Source organism: Podarcis bocagei (assembly GCF_964188305.1).
Source record: "Podarcis bocagei genome assembly, chromosome: 3".
In the NCBI taxonomy this organism is placed as follows: domain Eukaryota; kingdom Metazoa; phylum Chordata; class Lepidosauria; order Squamata; family Lacertidae; genus Podarcis; species Podarcis bocagei.
Window position 1 is genome coordinate 83,325,711 of NC_138127.1, and position 16,841 is coordinate 83,342,551.

The 16,841-nt window shown below is 44.0% G+C and overlaps 1 protein-coding gene across 2 annotated transcripts in view; it reads left to right on the forward strand.

Moving 5' to 3' along the window:
- PTPN14 (protein tyrosine phosphatase non-receptor type 14) overlaps positions 1-16,841 on the forward strand; it is a 125,500-nt gene that overhangs the window by 66,718 nt on the left and 41,941 nt on the right. For both annotated transcript variants that reach the window (XM_081185970.1, XM_081185971.1), the window contains exons 4-8: positions 5,813-5,910; positions 9,720-9,787; positions 13,814-13,884; positions 15,451-15,538; positions 16,492-16,580. In XM_081185970.1, coding sequence (XP_081042096.1) covers positions 5,813-5,910; positions 9,720-9,787; positions 13,814-13,884; positions 15,451-15,538; positions 16,492-16,580 — 414 coding nt within the window. The remainder of the gene's footprint in view (positions 1-5,812; positions 5,911-9,719; positions 9,788-13,813; positions 13,885-15,450; positions 15,539-16,491; positions 16,581-16,841) is intronic.

Genomic DNA, 16,841 nt, shown 5'->3' on the forward strand with positions numbered 1-16,841 from the left:
AAAAAGGAAAGGAAAGCATGCTCTTTCCCCCACCCTCTTGCTTCCTGCCCTGCTCATTTCAGCTGCCTTTTCTCTTTTTAAATTGTCTTTTCCTTGTTCCTTTCCAAGCTTGACAAATTGGGTTAATCCCATTGGGCCTCTGTGCTTTTTTTTTTTAAAATTGCTGTCACCTTGTTTTGGATTTGCTACAATTTATGGTCCTAGTTCAGCTGAGGTATGCTCAAGAATGTCTTTGAAAAGGGAGTAAAGAATTGGAGGCTATTCCAGAAATGTGTGTGTGATGTTTGGGGGGGAAAATCCCAACAACCCAAAACCTGCATATTTCTGGTACTCTCCTGAATCTCCTGGTATTTTGGATTAACCCTGATTAATAGGTGGTTGTGAAGGGAGTTTGGTGTGCTTATGCATTGTACTTTGTCTCCCTGTAATTTGCTTTAATTAATTCAAGAGTTCAAGGGCAGGCACTAAGGACTGGGTTGAGACATGCCTTCCATTTTGTTGCAAAAGCACAGGCTATATTACTGCCCCCTTTAAAAAAACACACCCAAAAGGTTTAATCTTAATACATTTATTTTAAGTGTCTTTTTTGCCTTGGTTTTAATGTATCTATATGGGGGCTTTCTTCTCTTTCTCTTTCTTTGTTTGCAAGGCACTTCAGATTGCCCCAGGCAAGTCAAGCGACTAACCAATTCAAAAAATATTAATAAAAAATGGTTATTATAGTACATCCAAAACCTGAAATCTGTTGAGGACAAAAATGAGTAAGATTTGTGGGAGAACATTAATTCCCAGTTGGTGATGGCAGGTCCCCAACCCTTACCCTGCGCCCTCCCCCATAACGTAGGAAAGGAGAAAACAAGCCCGGAATCAAAGAAGAGAGGAAATCTCGAAGGTATGGTGCGAAAAACATATTGCCCCAACCATTTCACACCATAAGATGTGTAGTGGATGATCTCTGTCTGAAACCCTGCTGCCAGTTGGCATGATGGACAGTCCTTTGAACTGGTATGCAGACTCAGGATTACTATCTTGGTGAGAAGTAGGCCAAACAGGTAGAAGCGAGAGCACATCCATCAGTTTCACTTTCCAAGGCCCCCATGGCACTGCCTTAAACCTGATCCGTTTATCAATTATTGTTTTATCCTGCCTATCTCTTAACATCTCTTAGGGATCTCTTAGGGATCCGCATCTCTTAGGGATGTGGGCGTGGCATTGTGGGTTAAACCACAGAGCCTAGGACTTGCCGATCAGAAGGTCGGCGGTTCGAATCCCCGTGACGGGGGGAGGTCCCGTTGCTCGGTCCTGCTCCTGCCAACCTAGCAGTTTGAAAGCATGTCTAAGTGCAAGTAGATAAATAGGTACTGCTCCGGCGGGAAGGTAAACGGCATTTCCATGTGCTGCTCTGGTTCACCAGAAGCTGCTTAGTCATGCTGGCCACACGACCTGGAAGCTGTACGCCGGCTCCCTCGGCCAATAAAGCGAGATGAGCACCGCAACCCCAGAGTCGGCCACGACTGGATCTAATGGTCAGGGGTCCCTTTGCTTCAGGGAAGCGTATATGGTTCTCCACCCAGAGGGCAAGTCCGCAACCCAAGATTAGCCAGCAGGCTTTGTGGCTTCCTGGAGATTTGAACCTGGGTCTCTCTGGACTGGTATTAGCCCATCACTCTCGCTGCTGCAGCACGCTGCCTCTCTTATAACACACATATCAGCCTACTCCAGTTCCTGTTTCGCAATTCACTGCTCTCTTTAAGGTGCTAGGGACTGGGATGCCTGTCATCCCAAACTTGCTACATTTTAAGAAAATGTTCATTAGTTCTATGATTCACCGAATCAATATTTCTTCGGCATCGTTTTCATTTTAAAAAATAAAATAAAAACCATTCAAATCCCTGAGAAATTACCAGGAAGATGGGAACAGGTCTAGGCTGTTTAATTAACAGGCTACCGGTCCATCCAGTAATTACGTAATAGAGAGGAATTTAAAAGGAGTTGTACCTTGCTGGCAACCAAGGTGCGTGTTTCATATTAGAAGCTGCTATTAAGCACGTTCCTTTAATTTTTTCAAATACACCCAATTGAAAGTATAGCTTGGAGACATCCAGTATCTAGACAGTGGGTTGCATCCAGTGTAGTGAAAAGAAACAAGCTCCATCAGTGCAAGGATTTGCACGAGTGCAACAGAAATCCCCACCCCATCTTCCTCCCACCCTAAACCCTAAATCTTTTCTGGGGTTTTCCCCAACCTTCCAGAGCAGGTTTGGGGGAGGCAGGGGGTGCACACAGGGAGAGGGGAGGAAAGGTCCATTTTGCAAATGGAATTGATTGCGCTGATGAAACACCCTACAGTCACAGTAAGGCTGCAAGGTTTAGACAGCTGGAATGGTTGTTTGATCAACAAAAGCTTCCATTGATTATTCAGCAGAGGCTAATTTTAATGGATTGAGCTAAAAGTTAAAAGCATACAGGTGTTTATTATTATTATTATTATTATTATTATTATTATTATTATTATTATTATTTGTGAGGGACGATGACAACTGTTTCCATCCTTGCGTATTACTATAGCAAGGTAATGGCCTTTCCTCTCAAGACATATTGGTTTCTTTACTCCACACACTTCCTTTAGTATCTTAAAAATATATTTATTTACTGTAAAATCCGTTTCCTCAGAAATGATCAAGAAGTGGAAACTAACCTTACCACTGCTGCAAACGTAGTGATTGTAAAGAACTGGAATAAGAACATACCTGCTACAGAGTTTGAATGAATCAAAAAGATCTGGGCCATAGTGACGATACCTACTATAACAGAATATGTGTAAATCAACCCAATAAATTTATAGAGCGATTGTGGGGTGTGGTTTTTTTTGTTTTTGTTTAGATGTTCTGGAATAATAAGTTCAGTAGCAGGGTAAACCCTATGCTATTTTTAGTTTATTGTAATGTTATTAATTTAAGGCTATTAGTTGGAATAATTGTTGATATATCAATGATCTAAATAAAAGATACTTAATAAAAATACATTTTTGGTGAGACTTTGATGTTGTGAAGATGTACCTAAACTTAATCAGTTTAAACACTAGAAACTTCTTACTTATGAATCACTTCCCATGAGACATCCTGAAGCATATATATAACAGTTGCAAACGGTTAAAACAATTGCATATATAAAAACAGTTATAAACCATTATGAAAAAGAAGTTTGCAACAGCACGTAGATAAAGATTTTTGGAAGACCTTTTGAAAGAGGAACATCTTCAGCAGGCACTGATGGAAGGGAGTTCTAGAGGGCAGGTACCACCACACGAAAAGCCCAATTTCCCAAATTGTGTGGTACACACCTCCTGATAGAATGGTGTGAGCACCTGATACTTGATCGCATTGATCTGCGCTTGCGCTTGACCCAATTTGTACTTGCTCAATCGATCAGTTGGCGGTTATAGTTCTTACAGGCAAAAAAACAGCATGCAGCCCGTGGTACAGTGGCGTAGCGTGGGTTGTCAGCACCCGGGGCAAGGCAAGTAATTTGCGCCCCCTAACCCGTGGATTTGCGCCCCCTAACCCGTGGATTTGCGCCCCCTAACCCTAACCCCCAGATGTTGCGCCCGGTGCGGCCGGCCCCCCCTGCACCCCCCACGCTACGCCACTGCCGTGGTATGAGACAGAAATTAGTGCAGGCCATATTGTTCCACCCATCTTATGTCAACAAACCAAGATCTTTCACTGAGTGTTTCTGTATGGTGTTTGTTTCTGCAGATGCATTCAGCTTTTTTACTTCATACTTCCTTGAGAATAGCTAAAAAGTGGAGTTAAAGAGGCCCAGCAAGGCCCATCTCTGATGCCTGAGCTTCTTCTTTTTTAAAAAAAACAACCCCACAATCATGGCATTCTAGAGCAGCCCTTCTCAACCTTGGGTCCCCAGATGGTGTTGGTGTTGTAGTCCAACATCCAGGGGTGAGAAAGGCTGTTCTAGATTGACTCTAACCTAGGCTTCCTCAACCTCAGCCCTCCAGATGTTTTGAGACTACAATTCCCATCATCCCTGACCGCTGGTCCTGCTAGCTAGTTATGATGGGAGTTGTAGTCCAACATCCAGGGGTGAGAAAGGCTGTTCTAGAATGACTCTAACCTAGGCTTCCTCAGCCTAGGCCCTCCAGATGTTTTGAGACTACAATTCCCATCATCGCTGACCACTGGTCCTGCTAGCTAGGGATCATGGGAGTTGTAGGCCAAAAACATCTAGAGGGCCGAGGTTAAGGAAGCCTGCTCTCACTTGGATGGGCTAAAACTTTTGCCCTGTTCTACTCCCCAAGTGCAACTCTAGTCTGTTATTGTAAATGCCGTGATATGCATCTGATGGTGCGTAAGGTTACAACTCACGTTTTCTGCTGAAGGGAAACAACCATCTTGTAGTTCCATCTTTGCCTGGACTTGTTTTCCACTCCCCTGCATACCCGTTGAAATGAGATTGGCAGCCTTGCAGCGATTATATGTACAGTCAAAACAGGGAAAACTCTGCTCCCTTTGCTAACGGAAGGTCTTCTGTTCACATACTCCAGGCTTATTTTTCTTTCCAGGCAACCTAATTTAGACAAACCCCACAGGCCTTCAGAAATTTAGCATCTAGCGAAACTCCCCGGCCTTTTCCAGTGCTCAGCCAGGCTCTGAAGTGCATTCTTAATTATAATGTCACAACTGTGCAGCAAACTGGAGAATTCAGGCTTGGTCGGACCTTTGGTGCTGTCTAGCGGCCAGCTCCTGCATCTCTATCTTTCAGTGGCCCTGGAGAATGAGAAGAAGAGCTTTGCCTATCAATAAACAAATGTTTTTCAGCAGGCATTTTTCAGATGCTCCAGACTCATAGCTAACATCTTGCAAAAATGCTACAGGAACTGTTTTGAAAACGTATTAGAGAGTTCCATTGATTTCTTACAATACATCTTTAAAGATCATTATTATTAGCAGCCTCCAGACTGTCAGTATTTTCAGGGACGGATTCAAGCACATACTGGAAATTTTAGGTTTGCCGACTTCCGGAACGGATTAAGTTTGAGAACCAAGGTACCGCTGTAAACACGGAGCAGGGAGGAGAATGATGAATGCTCATTGTTATATAACTCCCATGCACATGTATTAGAATGAATGCTCAGTGAACAGTGGGCGCAACCTCCACACAAGCCTTTGTGAAAGCAAATCAGGATGAATGCTTATTAAGCAGACTACAGTGATACCTCTGGATGCGAATGGGATCCGTTCCGCAGCCCCGTTTGCATCCAGAGCAGAATGCAACCCGCGTCTGTGCGTCTGTGCATGCGCGGGTCGCAATTCGCCACTTCTGCGCATGCACATGACGTCATTTTGAGCATCTGTGCATGCGTGAGTGGCGAAACCCGGAAGGAACGCGTTCTGTAACTTCCGGGTCGCCGCGAAGCGCAATCCGAAAACGCTCAACCTGAAGCTGCTTCAACCCGAGGTATGACTGTATCTGGAGGAGCACTGTGTTGGTTGGATTTTGATATATCACAGCAGGAAAAGGCAAGAGTAAGTCCCGTTGACCACAAGGGAGCTTGCAGAAACATGGAGTCTGCTATGTAGGCTCTGCATGCAGTTGAGAATCCTGGAATTTAGAATAGGTATTTCTCTTCCATGCTGAAGCACTCGCCCTCTGGTTCAAATGCACAACAAACCATGTAGAATGTCTGGGTATAAATGTAATTGCCCAGCAATCTCTTTGTTCTTTCGGGGTGCGGTGAGGGGAATCCCAGACGTAGGTACTGTTGGTTTCATTTTGCTGTATCTCTTGTTTACAGGTATCAGTATTACCTACAGGTAAAAAAAGATGTTCTTGATGGACGATTGCGATCTTCACGGGAACATGGGATCAAGCTAGCTGCCTTGGCGGTTCAAGGTACGGCAAACTCACCTGCTCACTCTTTCTCTTATTATCTGTTTATTTGACTGCAACAGGAATAAGTTCCAGTTACTGTAGACTAGATGTGGCAACCTGCTCAGCGTGGTAGCTGGCTTGATTCAAAATATTTCAGATGACAGCCACTGACTGACATTTTTAAAAGTGCCACTTTATAATTTGGAAATAGTATATGTATGGAATTCAGCCCCCAAGAAATAATTCCTGGCATAACTGTAAGTGTTAGAAATTTATTTCGCTACATTTCCTATGGTGGAGATTCCCAAGACTATTGCATGAGATTGAAACACATAATTTAAATTAGGAAGAGCAGTTTAACATTCTAGCCACTGTATTTCTCTGTCTGTCTGTCTGTCTCTCTCTGTCTCTCTCTGTCTCTCTCTCTCTCTCTCTCTCTCTCTCTTTCTCATTATGTAGCTGCCCATCCCGATTAGCTGGAAGTTACACTGGAAATATTGAGAATGAACAAATGTTGAAACAGAGGGGGAAATCATGTTAGGAACAGGCCTTGAACCCTTAACTCTTGCTTCCTCATCTGATGCTCTTAGGCCAGGGGTCTCCAAGCTTTCCTTGCCTCGGGCCACTGTCTTGAGCGATGATCGCACGGTGGGCTGGAGGGCAGGGGACCACGCGCCCGTACGCACATGCAAACACTATTTCCTGTGCACATCCGGGTCGGAGGAGGCCCATGCGCATGCACACAAGCTATTTCTGGTGCTCCTCTGACCCAGAAGTGGGTCCCTGCGCTGTGCCGTGCCGGTAAGAGCCGGCGGTGGCGGGGGGTCTCTGCGGCCGGATAAACAAGTCCCTTGGGCCTTATCCGCCCCCTCTACCCTGCAGCTACTGTTATAGATTGTGACTAGCTAACAGTAGTCTAGTTCTTTTAGTGGGTAAACCATGGTTTCCCACTAAAAGAATGAGTGTACTGCTTCCGCTTTCCCCTTTTCTGTTTCATAACCCAGGGATGGAGAGTAGTAGTTTTACACGATGACTGGCCAAGTTGTGGCCCTCCAGATGTTGTTAGATTAGAAACCCCATCATTCCTGCCTATTGACCCTGTTGGCTGAGGCTGATGGGTGTTAGAGTCCAGCAACATCTGGAGGACCACAGGTTAGGCACCCCTGTTTTAAACTAACCAGAGTTCCCCAAGATGTCTGACTCGGGAAACTGGTTTGTTTAATCTGTTATTTTAATGATAGCCAACCAGGATCAAAGTGGTTCCAGATTCTGACTTGTTCTCATTAATCATAGTCTGAACAAGCCACAGTTAGGACATAATTGGAAACTGTGGTTAGTTTAAAAATCAGAAATGGAAGGGAGGAGATGCGAGGATGACTGCATGAGACTAAGGTTCACCACAGCTCATTCTCATAATAGAAAATCATTGTTTCTCATTACAGCCAAACTAAGCCAGTTTTTTCTCAGGGCATAGCTCCAAAAGCTTTACTGTGGACTGAGATAGAATGCATTTTATTGTTCCAGTGTTGTAGGCATTCAGAAAGCCTTATGTGCTCACATTGTTCATTTTCTGCATAACCTTTTTTTAAAAAAAATTAAAATATAGGAACAAACATACAATCAGTTACAGTTTTCCCCTGTCCCCCCCATTGTCCTTGATTGAAAAGTGACATAGGGAATTCCTACAGGTTTCCCCCTGCTTCATTTAGATGTGTGTGTGTGTGTGTGTTTTAAAAAGTTTGTGTGCAGATTTTTTAAAAAATAAAAAGAGTTACATGCACAGTTTCTTATCTGCTTGTGTTCTCTAGTTTAGAAGTAAACACACATTTATAATGTGAAATGAAATGAAACAGCATTTTTGGCACCCAGTAATCATATGAAATTGTCTTGAAGGCTTTGCAAGAATATTTGACTAGTGTAATTTACGAGGGGAATTTCCAGCATCTTGAGAACCTTTTCAGCAGTGTTTGATCTGATTCAAATAAAAGAAAGCAAGAGCTCTTGGGCAATATTTCTCTCTGTTAAAATGAAGCGGGGTAGGTGGGAGAGTCTTTTACAGACAGTATTATAGCCTTCAGGAAATACTTCTACCCTCATTCTCCCGATTCCAAAACATCTGAAAAATGAATACAGTTATTTGCATGATGTTATGTGCTGAATACATAAAAAGCCGTCAGTCACTCCCATCCCTAACGGAGTAAGCACATATGTAGAACAACCCACAACCAGAATTTAAAATCCAGTGCCCTACAGTGCCTCATGACTGGAAGAAAAGTTTGTGCACAAGTTCCTAAAAAGATATCAAAACTGCTAGAAATAACGAGAAAAAGAATTCTGCAACCTTCGAGATGTTACAGAAAAAACATTTCTGCTAGAGTTCACCTTGCAACTTTGACTTACAGGCAGGATTTTCATCCATCTCGCCTAGGAGGGTTGGAGACTTCAAAAAAGGAAGAAGTCTAAAAATGCATGTTCTCTTTTCCACAGCCACTTGAATTGTCTGTCCCCATTTTGCGAAGGAACTTATTAAGACCAACAACTAAATATCTCCTCCTTAGAAAAGGATAGGCATTGAATCTTCCATTGCCGGCTTCTCAACAGAAATGCTCAGAAAACTTAATTGTTTTTCAGAGTAGTTAAAGGGTAAAGGTAAATGATCCCTGGACAGTTAAGTCCAGTCAAAGGCAACCATGGGGTTTCAGCGCTCATCTCACTTTCAGGCAGAGGGAGCTAGTGCTTGTCCACAGACAGCTTTCCAGGTCATGTGCCCAGCATGACTAAACTGCTTCTGACGCAACAGAACACCGTAACAAGTGTCAGAGCGCACAGAAACGCCATTTACCTTCCCACCACAGCAGTACCTATTTATCTACTTGCACTGTTATGCTTTCAAACTGCTAGGTTGGCAGAAGCTGGGACAGAGCAATTGGAGCTCATCCCATCACATGGATTTGAACCACTGGCCTTCTGATCGGCAAGCCCAAGAGGCTCAGTGATTTAGACCACAGCACCACCCGCGTCCCATTTTTCAGAGTAGGGCAAGAGAGGGCTTGCATACTATCATAGTGACCTGAAGAGATTTGCCATAAGCTGAACACAGACCATCATATTTGTCTCATCAACCTGCAAGTGGTTTAGCAAGCCCCATTTATAGTATGTGTTCTAAGACATAATGATCTGGAAGATTATCAAGCTCCTGATTAACTGTGTTTGGCTTGGTGGGTCACAAATATGGGGGTGTCTCTCTGTGTGTATGTGTGACGGTAAGAGAAAGAGAGGTGAGGGAGGTACACTCATGAAAATGGAAGCCAGGTATAAAAATAATCCATAAACCTTACCTCAAATCTGTGATCTGTTGATCTGTGATCAAGAGGATGACATCATCCTAATTGGGAAACACACCCAAGCTGTTCCTTTTTGCAACATTTTAGAAATATAAGTGGTGAAATCAGAACATTTTTGGTCCTGTGTGCATGTATGCATGTTTTGTTTTAGTTTGTTTAAAATAGTTTTAAACTCTTTTTCATCCAAATGGATTCCATGGCAGTGTTTAATTGGGAGGAATCAAGCAATTTGTGTTTAAGTTAAATAAGGGTGGTTTTTTACTAAAAGAATAAAATATCCTTTGGTGAGAAAAGGTCTTTCCTTTGGTAGGGATTTTTCCCTCTAAGTCACAGATTTGACACCATGCTCTCATATTTGCATTGGACATCCCAGTTCGCTGCATGTTAAACATTTTTGTATCTGTTCAAGATTCAGAGTTTCATGTGCAGGGAGCGCTGAGCTAATGTGGTTTGCGGGTTAATTTCCTCTCCCTCTTTCCTCTCCAGCTGATTTTGGAGACTTCCATCAATTTGCATCTCATGATTTTCTCCGGGAATATGTGTTGTTTCCTATGGTGAGTTCATAAACCTTGATCTTTCATTTCACCTTTTGCATGTAGGCTTTTCCTGCTTCATAGAATAATAGAATTGTAAAGTTGGAAGGGAACCTGACGGCTATCTAATGCAACCACCAGCAAGGCAGGAATTTCAACTAAAGCTGACATGATAAATGGCCACCTAAGCTCTGCTCGTTAAGTTATCCGCCGTGACCTTCAGCAAATTTCAAGAAGTCAGTGGAGTAAAGTGCTTGTTGTCTCTTCCTACCTTGGAATATAGTAAGCTCGCAATTGACACACGTTTAATTTGTGCGCATTCATAGAATCATAGAGTTGGAAGAGACCACAAGGGCCATCGAGTCTAACCCCCTGCCAAGCAGGAAACACCATCACCACCACCACTCCTGACATATGGTTGTCAAGCCTCTGCTTAAAGACCTCCAAAGAAGGTCAACTTTACACACTTGGCAAATTAAATAAAAATGGAAATGGGGCTGGCATCTGGAGGGAAAGACTGGCAATCCCACCCACTGTTGCACCCATTTTTTTTTTTACTATATACAATTTTGTCTTTAGGTTCGATCCCTGGATCCATCTAAGATCCATCCAACTTAGATCCATCTAAGTTGAGGGCTTGCTATATATTGATGACCACTTCCCACAAAAGCCTAAAAACCCTATCCCTTTCAGAAACCCTACCTCCCAAGCCATGCCCGCACACGTACACCAGTCACTGCCTCCTCCCTGGTCAAGTAGGCCTTCCCGGGACACAACTGAGAAGGAGCAAAAACTGACCTTTCACTTCATATACTGGAGCGACAGCAAAGGATCTAGGACAGGGGTCCTCAAACTAAGGCCCGCAGGCCAGATAAGGCCTGAGGGACTCATTTATCTGGCCCTTGGCGACCCCTGCCACCCGCCGCCCGCTCTTACCAGCTCTGCGCTGCGTGGCTGCCCACTTCCGGGTCGGAGGAGTGCCGGAAATAGCTTGTGCACATCCACAAACGTTATTTCCAGTGTACATCCAGGTTGGAGGAGGCCCGTGCACATGCGCACAAGCTATTTCCGGTGTTCCTCTGACCCAGAAGTGCGGCAGAAATAGCGTGTGCGCACGCGCATGGGCACACGCTCCCCCAGCCTCCGTCCTGCTGCGCGCTCGGCGCTGGAGACACCGGCCCAAGGCGCGGTAAGTTTGCTGACCCCTGATCTAGGAGTACCCGCAAGCTACAAACCTGCTCCTTCAGAGGAAGTGTAACCCCATCAAGAGCAGGCAATCTCCCACCCATCCAGTCTAGGGAACCACCCTAGTGCTTCAGTCTTATCTGGATTGAGTTTCAGTTTGTTGGCTCTCATCCAGTCCATTACTGAGACAAGACACTGGTGCAGTGCTTCCACTGCCTCACCTGCAGATGTAAAGTAGAAATAGAACTGAGTGCCATCAGCATACTGCTGACAACGTACCCCGAACCTCCGAATAACCCTACCCAGCAGTTTCATGTAGATGTTAAACAACATGGGGGATAGGATTGAGCCCTGCGGAACGCCAAATTGATATTGCCATGGGGCTAAAAAGCATTCCCAGGCAAAACCCTCTGGGAACAACCATCCAAGTAGGACTGCAACCACCACAAAGCGGTGCCACCCACCCCTAGTTCGGACAGTTGCTCCAGAAGGATACCATGGTTGATGGTATCGAAAGCCACTGAGAGGCCAAGAAGAATTAACAGGGACATGTTTCCCTTGTCTCTCGCTCAACAGAGGTCATCATATAGGGCAACCAAAGCAGTTTCTGTGCCAAAACGGCCTAAACCCCAATTGAAATGGATCCAGAAATCTGCTTCCCCGGGACGTACCAATGGCCAACTTTAAAGGGGGATTAGACAAATTCATGAAGGATAAGGTTGCCAGTTGCTGCTAATGGTTCTGTTACCTCCAGTATCAGACGCAGTATGCCTCATAGGTAACAGTTGCTGGGGCTCACGATCAGGAGAACGATGTTGTGCTCATGTCCTGCTTGTCAGCCTCCCATATGCATCTGACTGACCACTGTGGAAACAGCATTTTGTACTAGATGGGTCTTTGACCTGATCCTGCAGGGCCCTTCTTTTGTTCACACACTTGGCAGGGAGCTTCATCTCATTACTCTGAGTTACGCATACATAAGTCTACTTTGTGGGAGTATTGGGAAGCTAAAATAGTGCTATGAGCACGTGTAATCTGTCATTCAATGTAATAGCTAACTGGATATTTGAAGGAAGGTTTCCCACATCCAAACTCGACGCTGTAATTGGTACCTTCATCCTGCCTGGCTTTTTAACGGTGTCCACCCACTGGAAAGAGTTAGATGTCCGCATGGGATAGTTTACTTAATTGGCTAATAGTAAGCCCTTATTAACGGCATAGTCAATGGACCAAAGACTTTGCTGGCGGGTGAGGTGTTTCTTGCAAGTGGGGAGGGGGAGGGGGAATAGCAAACTTGAGAACCGGTGAAAGGTTGCTGCCTTCGGACTGTGTTTGATCTTGTGCAGCTACAATATGTGTCAAATGGCATTTCTTCAGCGGTGAAAAGAACAAAGTTATGTACACAGAACGCCTTGCAGGTGTGCAGCTGTGTACAGGCACGTAGCATGCCATTTTTCATTAGCACGCTACCGCTTTCACATTTTTCAGTGTCAGGAACAAATATTACGGGGAGGCCCCCAGTGAGCAAGGACTAAGGCAGTTTGGTTAAGTATACATACACACAGCCTTGAGGCATTCCAAAATAATCACTCAGAGTTTGATGGCTTTTTTTCTTTTTTTCTTTTCAACTTTGAAATTATGAGCAGATTCCATTTTGTACTATTGCACCAGATGATTTTAAAAGATAACCCGTGCCACACGCAAACCGTGTTTACAATGTAGACATCTTTCTCCCCCTAACTGTTGAGATCACAAATGTATTGGATTGCATATTTTTAAAAAACAGAACCGGCAGCAAAGCTTTTGATCTCAAAACCCTAAGTACGTCGCAGAAATAAACATAGCTCTTCTTTCCTGCATTATTTTCCTTAGAGTTTCTTAGCGATTCCCTTTTGGAGCTAATAAGCTGTTTTTTCCTCAAAATTATTTTATGTTTTTCTGTGCAATAGAATACCCCTAGGGTATATTTCATTTGAAAGGGAGATTGTGTCTATATTGGAGAGGAATCCCCCTCTCTGATGAAGATCTGAGGCTCAGTGGTAAAGATAGGTTTGCATGCAAAAGAAGGATAAGTCTGTCATTGGCTACTAGCCACAATGGTTGTGTTCTCCCTCCTCTGTCAGAGGCAGTATGCTGGGAATCCCAAGTGGAAATATTACTGCTGTGCTCATGTCCTGAGCTTGGGCTTCCCATAGCTTCCTGGTTGGCCACTGTGAGAACAGGATGTTAGACTAGAGGGGTCTTTGGCCTGATCCAGCAGGGCTCTTGTTATGCTCTTAAGTCCCAGGTTCCATTTCCAGTGTTTCCAAATAGAAGTAGGAAAGAGGCATATCTGGAACCTGGAAGAGCATGGAATTGTGTGCCTTGCTATAAGGCAGCTTCCTGTGTTCTTAATGGGTCAGTTTAATTACCTGTACCCTTTCTTGCAAAACGAATGGTTTGCTTGGATGGGTTCTATGAAAGTGTTTGCTCTGTAAGCACTTTTTCTTTCTTTCTTTTGCTCAGTAGTTTCTGTTATACCAGATGGTTTGTAGGCTGCATGCTAGGCAGCTTCCAAGTTGAGCTTTCATCTACAAGAGAATGATGTTGTAGTCCTGCAAGGACTCTACCACCTCAGAATGCAGGGTTTCTAGGGTTCGGGATGGTGGGGGTCCACCCAAATCTATAACATTATATTGCTCTACGAGAGGGAAGACAATGCCTTTGCCCACTTTCTTTACACAATGCATAACTGTACACACTTATGTCATGTTACCACTTACTCACTTTTTTCTGAATGAATAAAGCACCGAATATGACAACCTTTGCCTCTAGGGAAGTTGCTCCAACCTCTTGATCATTGTTTTATTTCTGTCTCTCTAGGACTGGATCCAAGATGAAGCCTCCCTGAAGGAGCTGACTGACAAAGTAGCCAAGGTGCACACAAAACACAGGTGAGACCCCAAAATGCCAGTGTGTTGCTCAGAGAAGGCAGCTTGCCTTCCTTCGCTATCAACTGTTTCTCTAGTAGGTTTAGCCTGCTGTGCTATTTCCTGCAACTTGTGTTTCTGCTTTCGCCAGTGGCTTTGATATGGTCTGGAATGACATCTCTTAGGGAAAGGGTGGCTCCTTTCCTATCAGCCATTGTAACAAAATGGCCCTGGCAAGTTCAAAGGCAGTGGACTTCTGATGAGTTTCCCAGAAGCATTTGGGTGGCCACTGTCAAGCATGATTTGATGATTACATACAGGAAATCGTGCTTGCTAATTATTTTTGAGCACCGTGATGCTGCACACGCATCGGAATGCACTTGTGCCTGTAGTGAAAGCTGGGGAAGGATTTAACTTCCTTCCACAGGGCCTGTAAGACAGAGCTGTTCCGCCTGGCTTTCAATTTGAACTTAGCCTGATCTTTTATTCCCCTTCCTTCCCTCCCCCTCCCCTTTTTATGAAGATTACCCACTCTGGGATCCCACAGCTAATTCTCCCCTGATCTCCTCGCTGGCCCAAATAGGACTAATTTAGCCAGCTAGCCCTGCTGATCATCTAATGTTTATTGGATGGATTTCACCCCTAAATTGATTTTTGAATTCTGAATTTATTGATATTCACGTTTTATACTGTATTTTCTGCTGTTTTTTGTTGCATCAATTAAGTGTTTTAAATTTGTTGTTAGCCGCCCTGAGCCCGGTTTTCTGAACCGGGAAGCGTGGGGTATAAATAAAAAAATATTATTATTATTATTATTATTATTATTATTATTATTATTATTATTACTGACAGCGGGCGCTGAGGTTGAGAGAGAATAGCTTATTTCCAGTCAGAAGCCAATATTAGCAACAGATAGTGACTGGGTGGTAGCATTTTTGCATGACTATAAAATTTCCTTTGGCTTTGCTCATTTTCAGCTTCAGACTGTTTTTGTTGAGATCTGGATAGCCTAGGTTTAAGTTTGGGGGACAGGAGGGTTGCCCAAACTATTTTGGCCTTTGAATGTTATCGTTGTCCTAGATCAAGGGCACCCAATGTACCATTCAGCGTGAGTCAGTGTGGTGCAGTGGTTAAGAGCAGTGGACTCGTAATCTGGTGAACCAGGCTTGCGTCTCTGCTCTTCCACTTGCAGCTGCTGGGTGACCTTGGGCTAGTCACATTTCTCTGAAGTCTCTCAGCCCCACTCACCTCACAGAGTGTTTGTTGTGGGGGAGTAAGGGAAAAGGAGATTGTTAGCCGCTTTGAGACTCCTTCGGGTAGTGATAAAGTGGGATATCAAATCCAAACTTCTTCTTCATTCTCCTGATGTCGCTGGACTCCAACTCTCATCGGATCCCACCCCGCCCAGCATGGCAAATGGTCAGGGATGATGGGCAATGTAGTTCAAGAGCATATGGAGGACACAAAACTAGCCTTCTACATGTTGAATACCTCTATATAATTCTAAGTTAGCAAATTCCAAGGGTTCAACCTAGAATCTTTGGTCCTCTGGGCAATCCTGACCCGTCTTTCTCTTAACTCGATTTACAGTGGCATCTCTGCAGCGGATGCGGAATTCCTATACATCAGTGAAGTAGAACGACTAGATGGGTTTGGGCAGGAAAGTTTCCCTGTGAAGGTAAGGAACTCCGACTTAATTTCCAACTGAGACCTTTTATTGTATTAGGAAAATATGAAACGTCCTGAACAGCTTGCAACCAGCTTGCAGAATAAGTCAAAACATTGCAGTTTTTAGCTTTCAAAGTCAGCCTCCACCCGCTCCACCCCCCACCCATTCATTGTTTGTGGAGGTATTCTGTAGCTTTATCTGCCAGGGGCAATCTGATTTCTACCCTAAGGCACATCTCAGCTGAAGATCTGCCCTTGTCTCAGCTTCAGCTGATTTGAAGAATCTGGACAACTGTCTGTTTCGCCCGAAGGGACAGAAGGAAATAAACAATTTGGCTCCTCTCTTGTGTTCTGAATCTTGTGACAGCCTGCAACAAAGTTACTGATTTTTGCACCGGAAACCAGAAATTGATGCAGCATTCCATGTCGAGCCTTTTGGACAACTGACAGAAATCAAAGGTTTAAAGTTCTGCGCTGCGGCAAATCAATTCTCTAATCCATTCTCTTTTGTAGTGTTTGGTAAGCACCAAAGTGAGATAAACACAAATTGGAGAGGGCGCAGTAAGCATTGCTCTAAGAGCTAACTCCACACTTCTTTGGTGGATCCAGAGAAAAACGCAATTAGAAGTTATTCAAATTGTGCTTCGTCCTGAGGCACAGTGAGGTCCTTGCTTCTGATATTGCTCCATTGTACCTCTGGTGATATTTCTTTGGAATATTTTATATGAAAGGAGCAAGCGGCCTTGTGGATTCAATCTTGATACGCAATATATGTCCGTTCCGTCAGCGGGGCAGATGAGGCTTGTTCAGCCCGAAATATCTGATGCAAAAGGCATCTAGATAAGAAATAAGATTTTGTTTTCCTCTCCTTTTTTCTTTATATTGTGATTGCTGCTGCTGATTTCAAGGTTTGGTATAATTAAAATTTGAACATTTACATGTTTTTTATTATTATTCATGTAGGACAATCAAGGAAATGACATGCACCTTGGAATCTACTGCATGGGGATTTTTGTCAAGAACAGAATGGGAAGGCCTACAGTGATCTACAGGTAAAAACATGATCAGGAAACTTTGTGTCTGACTGATCCAAAGCTAGCTTGATTTCCATCAACTTGGCCGGATGGGTGAAAACCGGATCCAACCCAGTTTTATTCAGTTTAATCCAATGATGGGATCCCACTGACAAAAGAGGGGTACTACCTCCCACACTGTTCCAGAGGCTCTCAAACCTAGTTTGAGGTTCTGTTCTGGAGCCTTCATAAACTGAGGTCCTGCATAGGGCCATTTCAGTTGTGGCACAGATATTATGG